At 48.4% G+C, this 22,850-nt stretch overlaps 1 protein-coding gene across 1 annotated transcript in view; it reads right to left on the bottom strand.

The window, feature by feature from the left end:
• Nucleotides 1–1,948: 1,948 nt before the first annotated feature.
• Nucleotides 1,949–22,850, bottom strand: part of LOC146342842 (vomeronasal type-2 receptor 26-like) — a 35,217-nt gene continuing 14,315 nt past the window's right edge. Inside the window, exons 3-5 of the mRNA XM_084808031.1 lie at nucleotides 20,619–20,846; nucleotides 18,525–18,651; nucleotides 1,949–2,850 (exon numbers count right to left, since the gene is read on the bottom strand). Of these exons, the coding sequence (XP_084664157.1) occupies nucleotides 1,949–2,850; nucleotides 18,525–18,651; nucleotides 20,619–20,846 (1,257 nt within the window). The remainder of the gene's footprint in view (nucleotides 2,851–18,524; nucleotides 18,652–20,618; nucleotides 20,847–22,850) is intronic.

Here is a 22,850-nt window from a genome sequence, read left to right as displayed (position 1 = left end):
GTCCCAACATGTCAACAGCCCAACACATGTAAAAGGACACATGCTTGATCTGAGTTTTTTGAGTGGCCGGAGGATGTCACAGAGAGGAAGGCAGGATCTCTTCTCGATCATCCCAGAATGCAGGACACAGAATGATGGGCTCAAGTCACAGGAAACCAGATTCCGGGTGAACATCAGAAAAAACGTCCTGACTGTTAGAGCAATACAACAATGGAACTAATTACCTAGGAAGGTAGTGGGTTCTCCCACACTGGAGGCATTCAAGATGAGGCTGCTGGACAGCCATCCATCAGGGATGCTCAGCAGCCATCCGTCAGGGATTGATTCATATACGGAATTGCAGTGACTCTACCCTGATATGTCCTTCACCATCTCTACTATTGACACTGCACAATTGCCCATGAAGTCCAACATGGCTGTGAAATAGGGATGGTGGAGAATTCCGTCAAGGATTCTTTAGAATCCGACCCCCAGGAATTTGTGGTGGAACAGCCTCCTGCCCCCCGCCACCCTGCGGACTGCCCCCAGTATGGCACTTACCTGGGGCAGATTCAGCGGCAGCGGCTCTGGCGGCTCTGGCGGTGGCTCCAGCCATGGCGGATGCTCTCCTGGCTGGCCGCAGCAGGGCTGCTGCTGCCGCCATTGCTGTCCTTGGACCATGATAGGCTACATAAGAATTTACATAGCCAATCACAGCTAACCTAAAAAAAAACACAACCCCCCCGCAGTGTATGCAAATGGCAGCAGCTACGGCAGCTGCCATTTGTGTTCCCTATTGTTCGCCAATTTATCTTACATAAATATTTACGTAAGATAAATCAGTGAAAAATAGGGAATGCAAATGGCAGCCGCCGTAGCCGCCGCCATTTGCATATGCTGCGTTTTTTTTCTCTTTTTTTGAGGTTAGCTGTGATAGGCTACGTAAATTCATACATAGCCTATCACGGTTGTCTGGCTGGAAACCAATGGAGGCCGCTACAGCGGCCGCCGTTTGCGTCTGCACCAGGCCATCCTAGGCTGGAAATCCAGCTGTGGACGGCCCTTGTGGCTGCTCTGACTTTTGTGTCCTCTGACTTTTGTGACTTTTGTGTCCTCTGACTTTTGTGTCCTCTGCCGCGGAGCAGAGCCGGCCATCGAGGATTCCAGGGGGGAGGACAGGGTCGCTTCCCCCCCGTCGAGGATTCTGTGGGGAGGGACGGAGCAAAGGTAAATGAGTTTTGTACATCCCTACTGTGAAATAACACAGAAAGCCTAGTGAATTTAGAGTTCTTAGAAAGGTATATCATCAGATGCTGTCTGTCACATGAATACACAGACCCAAAGATATAGTGTGGTTGTTCTTTGGTGTATGAAGGATGAACAATTAAATAAACAGCAGGATTTTGTCTTTAATTCCAAGACCTCTAAAGGATGACATCAGGTTCATTCCATCCATAACATGAACACTTTTGATAATCGGGTACATTCTTATCAAAAACTGAGCTGACAGATACTTCACACCCATCTGGACAAGCGAATGCATGCAATACAAAGGAAAAGGGCAGGAAAGCAGGGAAGGCAGGTACAGAGTCTGAAAGTTACATTATTATCTGGTGGTGGTCATCTGGAATGGGCACTGAAGAGAGAATTAAGGAAGAGGAAGATCCAAAATGAGAGTTGACCCCACTTGACCCATTGGAGAGGGCTTCACAGCCTGATGGAATTGATGGCTGCAACACGTGGTTCTGGGGGAGGAGGATTGAAATGACAGTTCATCCAACTGAAATGGCAGGGGAAAGGAAATGGACTTGATGTCTTACCTTTCCTTCAGATGACACACAAAGATGACATATGGAGAAGAAGACATACGAAGAAGGCATGTCTGGAATCTCCACCTCATAGCCCTGGAGAGTAACCCCACTATCTCCATGTGTTGAAAGTAACACCTTGAATCAAACAGGTTGATGCTTTATTTTTTTCTCCTTATTAGCTGCTCCCTGCTGTTCATCTCAGGCTTGATGAGAATAATGTAACATTTGGGCGGAAAGATACAGCCTAACAATCCAGCACTGGAGGCTACTATGGAGAAGATCTCGACAGCTACCATGTATTTGCCCTTGGTGCTTAGGTAGGCAGGAACAAAAGACAACCAAACACTGCAAAATATCAGCATGCTGAAGGTGATAAACCTGGCTTCATTAAAACTGTCAGGCAACTTCCTGGCAAGGAAAGCCACTGAGAAGCTAAGGATGGACAGAAGTCCCATGTAGCCCAGGACAAGAGAAAACATGAAGACAGAGCCTACATTGCATTGCACAGTGATTTCTTCAGTGACTGAGTGCATATCTAAATCTGGGAATGGGGGAGAGGTTCTGAGCCACACAACACAAATGCCAGCTTGAATGAGGGAGCAAGAAAGGACAATGGAGGTGGCCAGCCTTTTCCCCAACCACGTCATCATGCTGGACCCTGGCTTGGTGGCCATGAAAGCGACAACCACGGTGATGGTTTTGGCCAAGACACAAGAAACAGCCAGTGAGAAGATCAAACCAAACATTGGTTGTTGGAGAAGGCAGCTCAGTTGGCCAGGCTTGCCAAGGAAGAACAAAGAAGAGAGGAAGCAGAGCAGGAGAGAGATAAGGAGAGTGTAGGTGAGGCCCCGGTTGTTGGCTTTGACTATGGGGGTATCTCTGTGCTTAATAAAAGTTTGCAGCACCAAAGCTGTGATCAGGGAAAAAGAAAGAGCGACAGAAGCTAAACTTCTCCCCAATGGTTCTTCATAGGACAGAAAGCTGATAACTTTAGGGATGCATCGATCTCGGTCCTCGTTTGGATACTGATCTTCTAAGCACTGAAAACAGTCATCTGTGTCTGGAAAAGGAAGAATGGGGAGTCATCACAATGTAAAATAGTAAGTGAACATGAGCTAATGTTGTTGACTAATTTGAAGGCTGATGTCACTACTGTTGATGAGTACTATTTTCCATTTCCATGTGTGGAGTTTGTCTTTTGAGAAGACATTTGGAATGCCAGGGGGATACTCCTGAATCGCTCCTCTATTGAAATTCTCTCTGGAATATGCTTTTCTGATTTGCCTAGTCCTAAATGCTGAATGGAATCAAATGCAAGAGGTTTTTGCCTTATTCCGAATGATGGTCTCTTGATGAAGAAACATACTTGAATACCTTTTCTCACCCTTCTGTTTTTGTTTTGATCTCACCTGCCAAGGAGGGGAGGTTTGAACCTCACTCCTTTGTATTTAGATATGGGTTGGTGGAGGGAAGTGTGTGTGTACATAGATGTGCACCCATAACACCCAAAAATTAGGGATGTCAGAGAAATCTGCCACGGGCCCCAATGAGGTCCGTGGCAGATAGAATCCCTTACCTCCACCTCCCTGCGGACTCCTCCCTGTCAGGATCCTCCCTGCTGGTGGCCCTGGAGCACCAGCAATATTCACTACGTAAATATTATGCTTGTTAACACCTCCATCTCCATCACCAGGAAACCACTCCACCTTGGAGCAGGCCTTGAGGGGTTGCACCTGGTGTTGGGCCATAGGGACAGATTGGGGATGCTGCTGCTGTACCGCCCCCTGCTGCCCGGCATCGTCCCTGACTGAGCTGGTGGAGGCAGTCACAAGTGTGGTGTTGGAGGAACCCAGGACTGGGTGACTTCCATCTTCCATGCTGAGGCTGTCTCTGGAGTTGCAGCTCATGGCCTCCATGACAACCATGGGGCTGCCTCAGTATGTCATCGGCTCAGCACATGAAGCAGAGCATACAACTTGGTTTGGTTTTTGCTCCAACTTGTGAGACGGGTAGTCTGAAGATCAAGGGGGGGGTCAAGTAACCCCATTGTCATGGTCAGACCATTCCCTGGTGAGATTTGAACTTACTGCATTACTTTCCTCCCATGGAGGTGGGAGACCTATTCAGCTGGTCCATCCCAGGAGACTGATGGAATCCAATGGATTTCTGAATGCTCTTGGGGATTTTCCAGTGGAGAGAGCTGGTGATCCAGCCAGGGTCCTAGCCTCACTGTGGAACAGTGAGATGCAGAGGGCTATGGACTTGATTGCTCCTGAGTGCCCTCTCCGGCACTGCGGAGCCCATTCTGCTCCCTGGTATACCGCGGAGCTGCAGTCAATTAAACAGGCTGGACGTTGGTAGACTGCAAATAGCGCAAGACTCGAAGTGAAGATGACCGAGCACACTCTAGAGCACATAATCATGCCTAGTTCATGGCAGTGTGGGCAGCAAAGTAGGCTTATTTCACTGCATCCATTGTGTCCTCAAGTAACCATCCAGCAGAGGACCCCGTCGAGGACCCGCTCTGACCTTTTTGCATCGCACTTTGAGGACAAAATCACTTGTCTCCACAGCAAATCTGATGCTGTTCTTAGTGCCATACCAGTCAATGTGTCTGATGCCACCATCTGCCTGATTTTGTGGGATCAGTTCCTGTTGTTGCAGCTTGATGACATGGAACAAGATGCTTGCTATCATGCGACTGACTACGTGCCCTCTTGATCCCAGTTCCTCCTAGCTAATAAAAGCTAGCCGAGGGGGTATGACTGGGTGGGTCCAGAGAGTGATAAATTCCTTGCCCCCTTTGCAATTGAGCTATGGGGTGCCACAGGGTATCATCTTGCCCCAATATTGTTTAACATCAATATGAAGCCCCTGGGAGCAGTCATAGGGGGATTTGGAGCTAAATGCCATCAATATGTTCCCTGTGACATCTGAATCAGGAGAGGCTGTGCAAGTCCTGAATCAGTGCCTAGACTCAGTAATGGGCTGGATGAGGGCCAATTAGGGGTGGGTGGATCACTTACCTGGTTCCGTTCCAGGGCATCCGCTGGGGGATCCGTCCCTCCCCCCAGAATCCTCCCCAGCTGGCTCCACGGCAAGGCTTACGTAGCCTAATTAGGCTAAAGCAGGGATGCTCCTGCTTTTGCCACACTGCCACCTTCTCTGTTGCACTGTCCTCAGGAGACAGCAGCCATTTGCATCCGCAGATGGAGCAGTGGATGGCTGCAGATGGATCGGACCGGCCGACGACCAGGTAGGGTCCATCCCAGGGAGGATTCCACAGGGTGGTGGTGGGTGTAGTCCGTTCCATCACGGACCCCAAGGGGCTGGATTCTTAAGAATCTGGCCTCATTGGAGTCTGTAACGGATTTCTCCGCCATCCATAGGGCCAATAAATTGAAGCTGAATCCTGGGAAGATGGAAGCCCTGTGGGTGAGTGGTTTCCAGGTCTCGGAGATATGCTCATTGCCTGTTCTGGATGGGGTTGCACTCCTTCTGAAAGATCAGGTCTGTAGTCTGGGGGTACTCTTAGATCCATCCACCAGCTGCCATGGCAGCTCGGAGTGCCTTTTGCCAGCTTTGGCTTCTTCGCCAGCTATGGCCTCTCCTGGACAGGGATAGCTTGACCATGGTGGTGCAGGCTTTAGTAACCTGAATGCTGGATTACAGCAATGTGCTCTATGTGGGGCTGCCCTTAAGGTTGCTCCAGAAGCTGGAGCTGGTGTAGAATGCAGCAGCTTGGCTGTTATCGAGAGCTGCCCCTTTTCAGCATTAGGGATGTACGAATCCCTTACCTGGTTTCGGTCGGGGAATCTGCTGTGGGGGGAGGCGATCCATCCCTTTCCCCTGGAATCTTCCCCGGCCAGCTCCGCTCCATGGCAAAGCTGCAGAGCTGCCAGCTGGGGCCGGCTGCAACCAGACTTCCGGCCACTGCTGCTGTGCTGCGGACTCAAATGGTGGCCACTACACTGGCCGCCATTTTCATCCCTGCCTTAGGCTGTGATAGGCTATGTAAGTATTTATTTAGCCTATCATGAAAAGAGCAGGGGCGCAAATGGTGCAGGCTGGCTGCGGAAGGAGGACAACCCGACCTGGAGCATCCGCCGCCAGGTTGGGTCCGTCCCAGGGGGATTTCGGGGGGTGGCAGTGGGGGTGGTAGTCCATTCCACCATGGACTCCGGAGGGCTGGATTCCAAAGAATCTGGCCTCGCTGGAGTCCGTGGCAGATTTCTCCACCATCCTTAGCAGCAGCTTGGCTGTTATCAGGAGCTGCCCCTTTTAAGCATGCAACTCCTTTGCTGAGGGAACTGCACTGGCTGCCGATTCAGCCAGGTTTAAGGTATTAGTACTAGTGTACAAAGCCCTAAACAACTTGGGACCAGGATACCCAAGAATGCCTTCTTCCTTACCAACCTGCCCAGTCACTGAGGTCATCAGAGGTCATGTTCCTGGTGGTTCCACGTGGACCCCTGTCCCGGTTGGAGTCCACTGGGAAAAGAGCCTTCAGTGTGGTGGCCCCATTCCTTTGGAATTCCCTGCCTTTAGAGGTCAGGCAGGTGCCAACATGGTGTTCCTTCAGCACCTCCTGAAAACACTGTTATTTTGAGAGGCCTTCTTTGCATGACCAGCTGCGGTTTATTAAATTTGGCTTTATTGGGGTTTGTATTTTTAAAAAATGTTTTGACTCTTTTAACCTGCTGTTTTATTCTTTTACCTGGTTGTTCACTGCTCTGAAATCTTCTGATGTGGAGCGGTATATAAATATTGTAAATAAATACATAAATATTCATGCTGACTTGGAGGTTATTGTTTTGACAAAGTCTGAGATGCACAGGGCAAGTGCACCATCTAGCTGTGTTATGGATGCCTTTCAGTCTGTGCAACCTGAGGACATGGACAAATTCTTTGGAGGACTGAGGCCAACTATATGAGGTCTTTAGAACCTTGTCCATCCTAGCTTGTGAAATATGCCAGAGCTAGGCTGGGGACATGGACCAGTGGTGGTCAATGCCTCCTTGCGGGATGGTGAGATCACTGCAGCATTAGAGGGGGTAGTTTTGAGGCCCTGGTTGAGGGAACCAAATGTTGATCCCATGGTTTTGTATAACTACCATCCAGTATCGAAATGGCAATTCTTGTGCAATGTGCTTCTCTGGATGGAGGAGACTCAGTTTTAGGGCAAGTTTCAGGCCAAATCCAAGAGCAACGGAACAGGCACAGGGTCAAGCACAGAGGTATCAGTTCAGCAAGAGCACAGTTCAAGGAAGGAGTAGTTATTAAACAGGAAATGGTCAAATGAAGAAGTACCAGTACAGAAGGAGGGTAGTTCAAGTTCGGAGTAGTCAGTCAAGAGGCAATGGTCAAAAGCATGGTATTACTTACAAGAGAGAGAGGGTTCCAAGAAACAGAGTCACGCAGAAGTGCAAAGGTCAGTAGCGTGGAGGTTCAATCCATGAGCAGGTTCAGGGAAACAAGGCACTGGAGCTTGTACTATGAAGTTGTTTCCAGCAGCTCTCAAGTTCCAAGTGAGAGGTGATATAACCAGAGCATGCAGAGCCCCTTCTAAAGGCTCAACACATCTTCTGAATTATGGTAGATGTTTCACTCAGTAGGCATACCATTAGTCCTGAGTAGACCTTTACTCCTGATGAGTCAAGCTCAGGCCAGGGCCAAGGTATGTTGGTGCCTCAAGCGAGGTACCAGTGCCTCTGCCTCTACCCACCCACCCACACAGACAGGCATGTGGCCACCACAGCGTCCACCACCCACCCACCCTACCCACTTGGCTGGCTAGCCAAATCGTCTCTCCACTTGCTCCTGCCCACCCAGCCGCTGCTCCCACATTGTGCCCCAGCTGCGGGCTTCCTGGGGAAGGTTGGCTGAACTATCCTGGGAAGTTGCATCGCCGAGCCTCTTGTGATAGTTCAGCCGACCTCTTCCAGAAGCCTGTGGCTGGAGCACAAGGCAGGAGCAGTGGCCTGGCATTCAGGAGCGAGTGTAGTGCTGGGTTGGATGGCCAGTCCAGTGGGTAGGGTGTGTGGGTGTGCAGTAGTGGCAGCTGCAATCCCAGTCTCATTTAGGAGAAGTGGCGGCCCACTTGGGCAGGGTGGAGAGCTGCACTGTTTGCTGCTCTTCCCGTGCTCCGCCACCTGAGGCTCATGATAGGGCCAGCCATGCCCAACTACTGTGATTCTTGAGGCACACACTTTCTCTGCATGTTGCAGCCAGTGTCTCCACTTTCTGGAATTGATGTGCTTGAGGGATGAGTGGAAACTCAGTTTCTTCCTTGGCCACCATGGGTGATAGTCCTCAGGGGTCCTTTCTTGATGTCCCTCAGAGTCTATTGGTCTAGAAGGGCCTGATGCATCTTCTTCCCAAATGCCAGATGTGCCTGGGGCTCCCTAACATCAGGGGGATCCACAGGAAGAGTACACGGCCAGGTGGAGGACTTCATCTGATGAGTTATCCCAGTTTCTGTCAGGGTCAGACATGACAGCCATGGTTCTAAAGTGTGTTGTGGCCTTGCAACTGCTCGGAATGTTGGATGATAGTGATGATGTAGATTTGTTTCAATCACGTTTCAGAGCTGGTTATGGGATGGAAACAGCCTTGGTTGCCCTAGTTGATGACTTATGCCAGGAAATGGATGGGGGAAGTGAAACCCTGCTGGTTCTTCTGCACCTCTCAGTGGCTTTCAGTGCCATCAACAATAGTATCCTTCTAGATCATTTACCTAGGGATTTACGAAAGTCACTTACCTGGTCCCGCAACTTGCTTCGCAGTGGGGGGGAGGCGCTTCAGTTCTCCCCCCGAAGTTCAGGCTGGGGGGGGAGGTGCCCTGCCTTGCCCGCCTGAAATTCAGGCCGGGGGGGGAGGCGCCCCACCTCACCTGGCCGAAATTCAGGCCAGGGAGAAGTGCCCCATCTCCCTGGCCGCGAAATAAAAAAGTGAATTAAAAACAAACAAACACACACCTGTGATAGGCTACATAACGATTTACGTAGCCTATCACGGCTAGATTTCCAAAGTCAGCCGTGATAGGCTACGTAAATCATTACGTAGCCTATCACGGGTGTGTGTTTGGTTTTTTTTACATTCACTTTGTAATGGCGGCTGCGGTAGCCGGTCAGAAGACCGGCCGCCGCCCCTGCCCCCGCCGAAACACCACCGAACCGCCACCGGGACACGCCGCCAAGAGGGACATTTGAGGGAGGGAGGTCCCATCCCGGGGGGGGTGGGGGGCGGAGAATTTCACCGCCAATTTCGGGGGGCCGAATGCGTTGGCATTCGGCCTCCCCGAGATTCGTGGAGAAATTCTCCGCCATCCCTACATTTACCTAGGATGGGCTTAAGTGGTGCAGTGTTATAGTTGTCCTGATCCTTCCTGAAGGAGTGGTCTGAAATGGTGGTTCTGGTGGACTTTGGTTCCATCCTTTCACCATCAGGCTGTGAGGCGTTGCAAGATTTCATTCAGTCCACCAAACTTTTTAATGCCTACATGAAACTGCTTGGCTGAGTCACCTGCAGGTATAATCCGTTTAACATTGCACTCATTTAGCTTTCCCAGCTCCAAACTGTGCATATTTAAATATGCACATTTTTTTAACTTCCCATTTTACATAGCAATCAAAGGTGCTAAAATGGTGGGTGCCCACCGAACGGGATCCCTGTGAATCCTGGATAGCACGAGTGGGCACAAGCGGGTGCAAGCCCGGGGCGAGCAAGGACAACATCTCGGCGGGCACAAGACACAGGAGCCCGATGAATTCCTGGACCCAGTCGGGCACCCGCAACATCCCTACTCATCAGCCTAGCTGTCCTGGCTGATGGGACAGAGAGAAGGCCATTGGATGCTGATCTTGTTGAGCAGCCTGTCTGGTATTACTGGAGGCACTCCTTGAGAAAGGCTGGCTGGAACCATATAGGGTTTCAAAAGTCAAAGCCAACACCTTGAATTTGGCCCGGAAAACAACTGGCAACCAGTACAACTCCTTCAGCACCAGAGTGATGTGAAGACGCTGGTGGCTGCCTTTAATGAGGCGAGCTGCCACGTTCTGCACCAGCTGCAGCTTCCGAAACATCTTCAAGGGCAAACCCACGTAGAGCATATTACAGTAGTCTAGATGAGAGGAGACCAGGGCATGTACTACCGATGGGAGAAGATGGTCGGGAAGGTACGGGCACAGCTGCCATATCAGACGGAGTTGGTACAGAGCTGTCTGGCTCACAGCTGACACCTGAGCCTCCATGGACAGCTAGGAGTCTGAAATGACCCCCAGGCTGTGGACCTGGTCTTTCAAGGGTAGCCATACCCCATTCAACACCAGGTCCACAACCCCCGACCTCCCCTTGTCTCCCACCAAAAGCACCTCGGTTTTGCCAGAGTTCAGCTTCAGCGTATTCCTTTCCATCCAGCCACTCATCATCTCCAGACATTTGGACAGGGATTCTACCACCAACCTTGGTGAAGATTTAAATGAGAGGTAGAGCTGCATGTCATCCGCATACTGATGACACCACACCCCAAACCTCCAGATGATAGCCCCCAGCAGAACTCCGTGGAACTCTTGAACCAGGGTCTGGGGGCTGTTATGGGATGGAGGAGGGTAAAGAAGCTGAAACTTAATACAGACAAGTTGGAGGTACTGTGGGCTGGGAAACAACTTCTTCAAAGGACATTCACAACTCATCTTAGATAATTACACTCCATCTAAAATATCAAGTGCATAGACTATGAGTCCTCTTGGTCTTTGTACTAACTGGAGAAGACCAAGTGTCTGTTAATCCTTCTTAGGTGGGTAGGCCAGCTGTGAGCCTATCTGGAAGGTCAGACAAGACAAGAGAAGGTCTTTCCCGCAGTGGCCCCACACCTTTGGAATGGGTTGCCATTCTAAGTCCATCAGGCCCTATCATTGCAAGCTTAAAGTATGTCCCTGAAGATGTACTTGTTTATTCTGGCATTCCCCTGATTTTTTATTTATTTTTATTTTTTTAAGCAGACTGTTCCAGGTGGTAGCTGCAATTTCAGTCAGGGCCAGAAATATTGGAACAAGGATAACTGTTTTGGCAGTTGGCCTCTGTACACCACCACATTGAAGTTGAAAGAAAACACACCCAGATGGGAGCAAAGTCTGGACTTTTAGCTGTAATTCCAGGGGTTTGACAAAAGTGGGGCACTAACCATTCAGGAAGTACAGCCAGTGGCATACACATACACCCATCGTTGGTGGCTCATAGGTAATGGAACAAAAGGCTGACAAGCAGCTGCATGGCCAGGTGTGGCCTGTTTCCTGGGTACCCCATGACCAATCAAGCAGATAAAAGGCCTGGGGGTGGTTCTGAGTATTATATTTGCATCCAGCTGTTCACTGGGACTCCCAACATGAGGTCCAAAGAGGTGTCCATGCAAGTGAAGGAGGCCATCATTAGGCTGAGGAAAGAAAATAAACCCATCAGAGAGATAGCAAAAACAGTGGGGGTGGCCAGTACAACAGTTTGGAACATCCTGGAAAAGCAGGAATTAACTGGCAAGCTCACCAACAGCAAAAGGCCTGGAAGACCACAGAAGACTACTGAAGTGGATGACCACAGAATTCTGCTCATGGTGAAGAGGAACCCTTTCACAACATCTAGCCAGGTCAAGAATGCACTTGTGGAGGTGGGCATGTCATTGTCAACATCTACAGTCAAAAGTAGGGATGTATGAAAGTCACTTACCTTTTCGATGGGGTGATTTGCGGTGGGGGGGAGGCGCTCCACACCTCCCCCAAAATCTTGATCTGGATGGCTCTGCTTTGTGGAGATTCCGCAAAGCCGCCGGCTGGGGCCGCCCTCAGCCAGACATCCGGCTACTGGGCAGCCTTCCATAAAAAAAACAAAAAACGTGTACACAAATGGCGCCGGCTATGGCGGCTGCCATTTGCATTCCCTTTTTTTCGCTGTTTTAGCCTACGTAAATATTTATGTAAATATTATGTAATATTTATTATGGCGAAGAAAAAAAGAGGAATGCAAATAGCGCCCACTACGCTATTTGTGTTCCCCCTTTTTTTTCCCCGTAATACATTACGTAAATATTTACGTAGGCTAAAACAGCGAAAAAAAGGGAACGCAAATGGTGGCCTCCGTAGCTGCCACCATTTGCATAGACGGTTTTTTGTTGTTGTTAGGGATGCACGAAAATCACTTACCTTTTCGCAGATTATGTTTATGGTGGGGGGGTGTTCCGTCCCTCCCCCTGGAATCCTCGCTGGGGGGGGAGGCACTCTGTTCCTCCTCCCCCCCGAAATCCTGTCCGGCCGGCTCTGCTCCGCAGGGATTCTGCGGAGCTGCCGGCCAGCTCCGCCAGCAGCCGGACATCCAGCCTCTGGCTAACAGGGACGCAAAAGGTGGCGGCCGTAGCTGCCGCCATTTGCGTCCCTGCAGTCAGCCGTGATAGGCTATGTAAATGTTTACGTAGCCTATCATGGCTGACTTAAAAAAAACAAAACAAAACAACGCGCGTACGCAAATGGCGGCGGCCATGGCTGCCGCCATTTGCATTCCTTATTTTGGCACATCTTAGTCTACGTAAACATTTACGTAGACTAAGACGGCAAAAATAAGGGGAAGGCAAATAGCGTACAGTCTACGCTATTTGCGTTCCCTTTATTTTCGCCGTCTTAGTCCACGTAAATGTTTACGTAGACTAAGACGTGCCAAAATAAGGAATGCAAATGGCGGTGGCCGTGGCCGCCGCCATTTGCGTATGCATGTTGTTGTTTTTTTTAAGTCAGCCGTGATAGGCTACGTAAACATTTACGTAGCCTATCACAGTTTTTTTTATACCTAGCCGTGATAGGCTACGTAAATCTTTACGTAGCCTATGACGTGTTTTTTTTTTTTTTAAACTGGAAATGGCGGTGGCGGCAGTGGGTTGGAAGACCGGCCACCAGAGCCGCCGCCACCGTACCGTCGCTGGAGCCGCCGCCAGGAGGATCTGACCAAGGTAAGTCTCATCCCAGGGGGGGCGCGGGGGGGGTGGCAGGCCATCCTGCCACCAATTTTGGGGGGCAGAAGGCGCTGGCCTTCGACCTCCCCGAGATCTGTGGTGGAATTTTCATACATCCCTAGTTGTTGTTGTTGCTGTGATAGGCTACGTAAATACTTACGTAGCCTAGCATGTCAGCCTGGCCGGACGCAAATGGCGGCTGCTACGGCAGCCGCCATTTGAGTCTGCAGCAGCTGGCCGAGAAACCAGCTGCCGCCGTCACCGCTGGAGCCACTGCCACCAGAACATCCGCCCCAGGTAAGCTTCGTCCCAGGGGGTTCTGTGGGGGGGTTTGGGAGGCCATTCTGCCACGGGATTCAGGGGGCCGAATGCCAGTGCATTCAGCCTCACTGAAATCTGTGGCAGAATTCTCTGCCATCTCTAGTCAAGAGACGGCTTTATGAAGATAAATAAAGAGGCTTCACGACAAGGTGCAAACCACTGGTAACGCTCAAGAACCGAAAGGCCAGATTAGCCTTTGCCAGCAAACACTTAAAAAAGCCTGCCCAGTTCTGGAATAAGATTATTTGGACTGATGAAACCAAGATTAACTTGTACCAGAATGATGGGAAGAGAAAAGTATGGAGAAGGAAAACAACAGCTCATGATCCAAAGCATACCACATCATCTGTCAAACATGGCGGAGGCAGTGTTCTGGCATGGGCACGTATGGCTGCCAATGGAACTGGGTCACTGGTGTTTATTGATGACCTGACTGCTGATAAAAGCAGCAGGATGAATTCTGAAGTGTACAGGGCTATACATTCTGCTCAGATTCAGCCGAATGCTGCCAAACTGATAGGATGCCACTTCATATTGCAGATGGATAATGACCCAAAACATACAGCAAAAGCTACCCAAGAGTTTCTCCAGGCAAAGAAGTGGGCTGTTCTTCTATGGCCAAGTCAGTCACCTTATGTCAACCCAATAGAGCATATTTTTCACTTACTGAAGACAAGACTGAAGGCAGAAAGACCCACAAACAAGCAGCAGCTGAAGGCAGCTGCTGTAAAGGCCTGGCAAAGCATCTCGAGGGAGGAACTCAGCATTTGGTCACGTCCATGGGTTCCAGACTTCAGGCAGTCATTGACTGCAAAGGATTTTCATCCAGGTATTAAAGGTGATCCTGAAGTTTGAGATGATGTTGGTTTATTCCGTTACTTATGAGCCACCAACGATGGGTGTGTGTGTGTATGCCACTGGCTGTACTTCCTGAATGGTTAGTGCCCCACTTTTGTCAAACCCCTCGAATTACAGCTGAAAGTCCTGACTTCACTCCCAACTGGATGTGTTTCCTTTCAACTTCAATGTGGTGGTGTACAGAGGCCAGCTGCCAAAACAGTTATCCTTGTTCCAATATTTCTGTAGGGATGTCAGAGAATTCTGCAATGGATCTCAGTAAGGCTGAATGCAAGTGCATTCGGCCCCCCCGAAATCCATCGCGGAATGAAGCCCCCACCTCCCCCAATCCACAAAAGTCAGGCAGGATGACGCCCCCACCACACCCCACCCAACGAAAATCGCATGAAACAGAGCACTTACCTGCTCCTGTCAGTACCAACTTACGAATGGCGGCCACCCTGCGGCCGCCATTCGCTTCTTCTTCATGGCTGTGATAGGCTACGTAAATACATACGTAGCCTATCATGGCTAACACAGGGACGCCTTTTGCATCCCTGCAGGGGCCGTGATAGGCCACGTAAGTATTTACATAGTCTATCATGGCAGGCTTAAAAAACAAAAAAAAAAGTGTACGGAAATGGCGGCTACAGCCGCCGCCTTTTGCGTTCCTTATTTTTGGCCGACTTAGTCTATGTAAATATTTATGTAGACTATTACGGCAAAAAAAAAAGGGGGAACTCAAATAGCATATTGGGCTATAGCATAGCCCACTGCAACCACAATCCGTGGAAAGGTAAGTGACTTTCGTACAGCCCTATATTTCTGGCCCTGACTGTACATTGTAGGTTTTGTCTTATGCTCATGTTGGTTGTTGTTATGAATACATTTTTAAGAAATTATGAATTTTTATTATTATTATTTGAGAAAGTTGTGGTTTTAAGCTGCCTTGGGAGGGTTCCTTCCTTGAAAGGCAGCCTAGAAATATTTTAAATAAATACATTTTAATAAATACTAGGGATGTACGAAAGTCACTTACCTTTTTGCGGATTGTGTTTGCAGTGGGAGGGGGAGGTGCTCCATCCCTCCCCCTGGAATCCTTGACGGGGGAGGAGGTGATCCGGTCCTCCCCCCCAGAATCCTGCCCAGCCGACTAGTCTCCATGGTGGCTCCGTGGAGCAGCTGGCCAGGGCTGTCCGCAGCTGGAGTTCCGGCCATGGACTGGCTGGTGCGGGCGCAAATGGTGGCCACCATAGCAGCCGCCATTTGCATCCAGCCAGGCTGCCGTGATCGGCTACATAAGTATTTATGTAGCCTATCACCACAAACCAAGCAAAAAAAAAAGGTGTATGCAAATGGCGGTGGCTACGGCGGCCGCCACTTGCGTTCCCTATTTTTTGCCGTTTTAGTTTATGTAAAAATTTACATAGGCTAAAACAGGGAAAGAAAAAGAAATGCAAATAACACCCACTACGCTATTTGCATTCCCCTTTTTTTTTCGCCGTAATAGCTTACATAAATATTTACGTAGAGTAAAATGCGAACAATAGGGAATGCGAATGGCAGCCTCCATAGCTGCCGCCATTTTCGTACACCGTTTTTTGTTTTGCATGGCTTGCCGTGATAGGCTACGAAAGTACATCAAAGACCAGAATGCAATCATGGCAAAGACCAGGATGCAAATGGCGGCTGCGGCAGCTGGTCGAAAGACCAGCTGCTGCCGCCAGGCCCACCGCTGGACCCGCCGCTGGACCCGCCGCCATCTGGAACATCTGCCCCAGGTAACATCGCCCCGGCGGGAATCCATGGGGGAGGCGGGGGGTGTCAGGCCATTCCACCACCGATTTCGGGGGGCCAGATGCCAGTACATTCGGCCTCACTGAAATCCGTGGTGGAATTCTCCACCATCCCTAATAAATACAATGGCAATTTCCTATAATGACCTTCTAAGAAATCAGAGAGAATAAGATTAAATCTTAAATCTGTAAAAACAATCCAACATGAAGCTAACATAATAATGTCTAAATAACTGCCTATTTGATGATCTGACTAGATACATGGATACAGCCTAGAAGAACAGATGGTTAACACATCAGTCAGAAATTCTTTCCCAAATGTGAAAAGCTTTAATGGAAACCATTGGTCCATCTAGCCCAGTAGTGTCAACATTGACTGGCAGCAGCTCTATAAGATTTTAGGCCTGAGTTTTTCCAGGCCTACCTGGAGAGGCCAGGGGTTGAACCTGGGACCTTCTGCTTGCAAAAGATTTGCTCAACCATTGGGCTTAGTTGACAACCAAGAGATCTAGCAGATTTCTGCAATGCAGTTACTGTTGTTTACACATGTAATGGAGAACAATACACTTCACATACCAAATGGCAAAATTTACATTCCATCATGAAAATGTAGAAGCTGGACTTGTCTTATATCCCAAACGGAAGTGTAACCCACTTCTGCTTGGACACATGTGAGAGGGTTGCCAGCACATAAAGCCAATATGTTGTTCAGAAACTAATCTGGGATCTTCCCCAGCTCCTGAACTATAGAGTGGCTGAAGGCTCAACACTGTTTACCATATAGCATAGAATGAAGAAACTTAACCAAAAAGATTTCCAGGACTGGAGTGACCAGTTGGCCACCATTTGTATAAAACAACTTCAAGATGGCTCCTACAATGTGTTCTACATTAATGAGCATACATCCTGCCGAAGATTCCAAGAGGAATCAGCTACAAAAAACACCCCTAAATAACAAATGATTTAACCTGTTGAATAGGGTTATTATTACCTGAGCAATCAAGTATAGGTGATCACTTACAAAGTACAACCACTTTATTTTAGGAAAGTTAATACTAAACTGTTTCTTCGGACAAAAATTAACCAGCAGGTCCATCTGCTTTTTAAGACTACCCCCGGTCAAGGATAACGTGACCATATTGTCAGCATAGAAAAGAATAGTGACTGCTCTAATTTGCATCTAGTCTGACAAGCAGTTGAATGAAATCATTAACATGAAGGTGAGAACGAAGGGGTTGCAGAATACATTCCACTCATAGGTGGAATTGTCTCTGGAAAAAAACCCACTCCTGCCTATACCGATTTTAGCATCAGTATTCTTATACAGACTTCAAAGAAGCATCAGCAATAAAGGGTAAAAAAATAAAATAAAATCACCACACAGTTCCTATCTATTGAGTCAAAAGCTGGTGATAAATCCACATTAGTCATGAGGAGACTTCCATTCCTTTTTTTAGATGCTCATTTTCCCATAAGTGGAGAAAAAGTGAAGCAATGATAAATAGTGAAATAGGAGTTGCTAAACCGTTTGTGCTCTTCATGTAGGGATGTCAGAGAATTCCATGATGGATCTCGGTGAGGCCGAATGCCAGTGCATTCAGCCCCCCGAAAACCATCGCGGAACAAAGCCCCCACCCCCCAACCCACGAAAGGCACGTGGGACGAAGTGCCTGCCGCTCCCACCCCACGAAAGGCACATGAAATGGAGCACTTACCTGCTCCCATCCGCACTGCTGTGTGAATGGCGGCCATCCTGCGGCCGCCATTAACTTCCTCCTTCTTCTGTCATGATAGGCTACATAAATACTTACGTAGCCTATCACGGCTAATGCAGGGACGCCATTTGCATCCCTGCAGAGGCTGTGATAGGCTATGTAAGTATTTGCGTAGCCTATCATGGAGGGGGAGGAACCCCAGTGTACGCAAATGGTGGCGGCTACCACCATTTGCGTACGCTGGTTTTTTTTCCCCCCTGCCATGATAGGCTACGTAAATATTTACGTAGCCTATCATGGCTCACTACAGGGACGCAAATGACGGCAGCTATGACAGCCTCCGTTTGCATCCTTGCACGGCTGCCCAGCGGCCGGATGTCTGGCTGTGGGTGGCCGGAGCTGGCCGGTGGCTCTGCGGCTTGGCCGCAGAGCGAAGCCGGCCTGCCAGGATTCCAGGGGAAGGCATGGAGCACCTCCCCCCCCATCAAGGATGCTGGGGGGGAGACGGAGTGCCTCCCCTCACCTGCGGAGCCCGGCGGAGCCAGGTAAGCAGGGTTTCGTACACCCTTATTTCATGAAAAAAAAATGCTGGTAAGGGAGACCCAGTTTTGTAACTTATTAGGAAGACAGGTAGGACATATTTTAGGCCATAAAGATAAATGTTTAAAGTGACCACCACATAATATAATGTTGATTTTTTTCACCATATTTCCCACTGGATTCATAGGATCATAGAATAGTGGGGTTGGAAGGGGCCTACAAGACCATCGAGTCCAACTCCCTGCTCAATGCAGGAATCCGAGTCATAGCATCCCTGACAGATGGCTGTCCAGCCATGTCTCTTGAATGCCTCCAGTGTGGGAGAGCCCATTCCAGAGACAGAATCATTAAATGTAGAAGTGAAACAGTTTCCCACCTGGTTTGCAACTGTTGTAAGATGGTCAGGATCATACAGATCAATGTCTGACTCTTACCAAGTGGTCACATGTGCATTAGGGGAGCTTCCACTTCCAAAATGGTAGTATGGTATTAACCCTATTTGAAGGAATATTTGGTGCATTAGATCACCTACCCGTTTGATTTGAAATTTTCCCATCTGGACATGGATTACAATCATAGCAACAAAACTTCTCTCCTTCCCTCTTTGCCTTCTTATAACCAGGTTGGCAGGAGTCACTACAGACAGAGTGGGGCAGAACCTGTACATAAAGACGAAGAGTGTTTATGGTAGGAGACATCAAAAACATTAGGCTTTTTTGTTTTGTTTTAATCACTATCTGATACACAAATAACTGCATGATCACTTGCCATGGAAGACTGTAGAGCATGGTGCATGCAAACATCTGCTAGAATTTTCTGGGATATGGGTGATATTACTTTTGCAGCCTGTTGGTTAGCTGAGAAATATTGGAGGACTGGGGAAAAGAAATGGCCAGCGTAGCTGAGTTTCTCATCCCATAAATGCAGGGGAAGTCATAGAATCATAGAATAGTAGGGTTGGAAGCCCCTTCATGGATCACTTCCTTGTGGCGAGGGGCTTGGGTAACTCAGTGAAGCCATAAGTTATGCCATGAAGGGCCACCCAAGATGGACAGGACAAGAGAATCCCAGAAAAACGTCTATTTCTGCTTCATTGACTATGCTAAAGCCTTTGATTGTGTGGATCACAACAAACTGTGGCAAATTCTTAAAGAGATGGGAGTACCAGAACACCTTACCTGTCTCCTGAGAAATCTGTACAAGGGTCAAGAAGCAATAGTAAGAACTGGACATGGAACAACCAATTGGATCCAAATTGGGAAAGGAGTACGGCAAGGCTGTATATTGTTGCCCTGCTTATTTAATTTATATGCAGAGTACATCATGAGAAATGCCGGGTTGGATGAATCACAGGTTGGAATTAAGATTGACAGGAGAATTATCAACAACCTCAGATACGCAGATGATACCACCCTAATGGCTGAAAGCAAAGAGGATCTCAAGAGCCTCTTGTTGAGGGTGAAAGTGGAGATTGCAAAAGCTGGTTTGAAACTCGACATTAAAAACCTAAGGTCATGGCATCTGGCCCCATCACTTCCTGGCATATAGGAGGGGAAGACATGGAAGCAGTGACAGATTTTATTTTCTTGGGCTCCAAGTTCACTGCAGACAGTGACTGTAGCCATGAAATTAAAAGACACTTGCTCCTTGGGAGGAAAGCTATGGCCAACCTAGACAGCATAGTAAGAAGCAGAGACATCACCTTGCTGACAAAGGTTCGTATCATCAAAGCTATGGTTTTCCCAGTAGCAACGTATGGCTGTGAGAGCTGGACTATAAGGAAGGCTGAGCTCCGAAGAATAGATACCTTCGAACTGTGGTGCTGGAGAAGACTCTTATGCATCCCCTGGACTGCAAGGAGGTCCAATCAGTCAATCCTAAAGGAAATCAACCCTGACTGCTCATTGGAAGGAAAGATAGCGAAGCTGAAACTCTAATATTTTTGTCACCTAATGCAAAGAGAAAACTCCCTGGAAAAGACCCTGATACTGGGAAAGATTGAAGGCTAAAGGAGAAGGGGACGGCAGAGGGTGAGATGGCTAGATAGCATCACCGAGGCAATGAATATGGACTTGAGCACACTCTGGGAGAGACCAGAGGACAGGAAGGCCTGGCGTGCTATGGTCCATGGGGTCACAAAGAGTTGGACACAACTTAATGACTGAAGAACAACAAGAAGGTTTGGAAGGGGCCTACAAGACCATCAGGCCCAATCCCCTGCTCAATTCAGGAATCCAAGTCAAAGCATCCCTGACAAGTGGCTGTCCAGCCTCAACCCTACTGGTAGAGTCAATTGATGGTTCACAGTCCTCTTGTGGCGGACATTTTTTTCTCGGACTGGCTTTAACTCTCACCAAATGTAATGAAGGTAGAGTGAATAATTGTCATGCTTCACATGTGCAAAAATAGATGCTTTGAAATATGAAAAATTCAAATATCCGTGAGTTTAATGTTGTATCTCTTTAGTGTAATCTATGACTCTGGCCTTATTACATAGCTTAATCACTCACGACAGGGTCAATTTAGGCAGCAAAATATATTTCTTCTTCTAGCCCTCAGTTCCCACATCCTCATAATGGTGTGCATACCACGGCTATTAAATACCATAGAGGCTATTAAATACCACCTGATTAAAGCTCCGATGCCAAATAATGTTGTCCTCATTAATAATGAATATTTTTCCTTCAACAGCTTTGGGATTGACCTGTCCAACTTTCACTTTACGGAAGGATTTGTTTGGAAATGTGACAAAGTTTATTATGTCAAATCCACCTTCCAATTCCCCATGATAATTCAAAGAGACTCTTTCTCCGGCAGAGTTGTTAAAGGAAAGACCTTGAAGAAATGGGTGGAGCTAGTCAAGAAAAAAACAAAAAGGAAAAGAAAACTTTATTGACCTTTTCAAGTGGAAAATCAAAACACCTTTGCTTGCTAATCTGTGGTGCATCCAGACATAGGCACGCATACATCACACTGACTGAAATTAATGGGACAAATTAAGTATGACTAGGAATGTTCAAAGCACCTCATCCAGCCCCTGTCCCCACTTACTGGTCCCAGACCACACTTGAGCCCTTCTTGTGCTTGGCGAGTGTCCCACACTCACCCTGGCAGCCTCATTGAGCTCCATGGTCACTATTTTTCCAAAAATAAAATGGCAATTCCAAAAAATGTGCAAATGCATCTTGGACATGGAAATGTACATGTCCAAGATGCACATATTTGCATGTGTATGAATATGCACAACTGCGGAAATGTGCATATTTGCATGGATGTGAATGTGCGCATCTGTGGAAATGCACACATTTGCATGTCTCTGAATATGTTCATCTGTAGAAATTAACATTTTCATGCATACAGAAATATGCACATTCACAAAATGCATATTCACGCATATGCAAATATGCAAATTTTTGCGATTGGCATTTTATTTTTCAAAAAATGGCCACTGTGGAGCTCTTTGAGGCCACCAGGGTGAGTTTGGGCTGCTTGTCAAGTGAGAGCAGGAGGTGAGTGGGGGCAAAGTTTTGGTGAATGGGCTCGGGGGGTGGGCCTGGTGGGTTCCACTGGATTCCGCTGCACCATCCCTCAGTATGACTCACTTCGGTCTAGGGATGTACGAAAGTCACTTACCTTTTACAAAATTTGATTCGCGGTGGGGGGGAGGCACTCTGTTTCTCACCCCGAAATTCTGGCCAGGGGGGAGGCGCCCCGTCCCTCCCGCCACGAATCCTGGCCGGCCGAGTCTGCAAATGGCAGCGGCTGTAGCCGCCGCCATTTGCATCCCTGCAGTCAGCCGTGATAGGCTACGTAAATGTTTATGTAGCCTATCACGGCAGAGTAAAAACAAAAACAAAACCACGCGTACGCAAATGGCGGCGTCCATGGGCACCGCCATTTGCGTTCCTTATTTTGGCACGTCTAGTCTACGTAAACATTTATGTAGACTACAGCAAAAATAAGGGGAACGCAAAGAGCATAGACGCTATGCTATTTCCGTTCCCCTTATTTTCGCCGTAGTCTACGTAAATGTTTACGTAGACTAGATGTGCCAAAATAAGGAATGCAAATGGCGGCACCGATGGGCGCCGCGATTTGTGTACATGCGTTGTTGTTTTTTAACTCAGCCGTGATAGGCTATGTAAAGATTTACGTAGCCTATCACGTTTTTTGTTTTTTTAACTTGGAAATGGCGGTGGCGGCAGCTGGTCGGAAGACCGGCTGGCGCAGCCGCTGCAGCAAACCTCCACCGAACCGCCGCTGGAGCCGCTGCTGCCACCAGGGAGATTGGCCCAAGGTAAGTCCCGTCCCGGGGTGGGGGCGGGGGGGGCAAATCGCTTCGCCACCAATTTCGGGGGGCCGAATGCGCTGACATTCGGCCTCCCTGGATTTGTGGTGAAATTCTCTGACATCCCTACTTAGGTCCCACTGATTTCACTTGGGTTGTTATAAGCATGGCTAAGGCTGGACCAAAAATGGTCCAGCCTGAACATTATTTGTCATTGCCAACTGATAAAAGTGTTCTACTTCTTATATTGTAGGCTGCAAGAATAGAGAAATGTTAACCCACATGTATATGCGAATGAACAGTGTGTATGAAACTTAGGGATGTTGGAGGAATCCTTCTGGGGGTAAAGTTCGCTGAGCTTTAAGCACCTTGTCGGCCCCCCCTAGACTTTGACTTGCTTACTGGAAGGTGGCCCAGCTTGATGTACATAGAGTCAGACCAGCCTGCAGATTTTTTTCTCTCTTAAAGCAACATTTATGCAACTTGCAGCTGCAATCTTTGTAACTTGCACACTTTGGCCATAATTTGCATAATGTGTGCAAATTACATGCATGATTTTGTGCAAGTTGC

This window comes from Heloderma suspectum, chromosome 6, assembly GCF_057233095.1.
Source record: "Heloderma suspectum isolate Gila_16-S chromosome 6, 16-S_ref, whole genome shotgun sequence".
In the NCBI taxonomy this organism is placed as follows: domain Eukaryota; kingdom Metazoa; phylum Chordata; class Lepidosauria; order Squamata; family Helodermatidae; genus Heloderma; species Heloderma suspectum.
The sequence above is the reverse complement of the archived record's forward strand: the minus strand, read 5'-3'. Positions and strand labels throughout refer to the sequence as shown.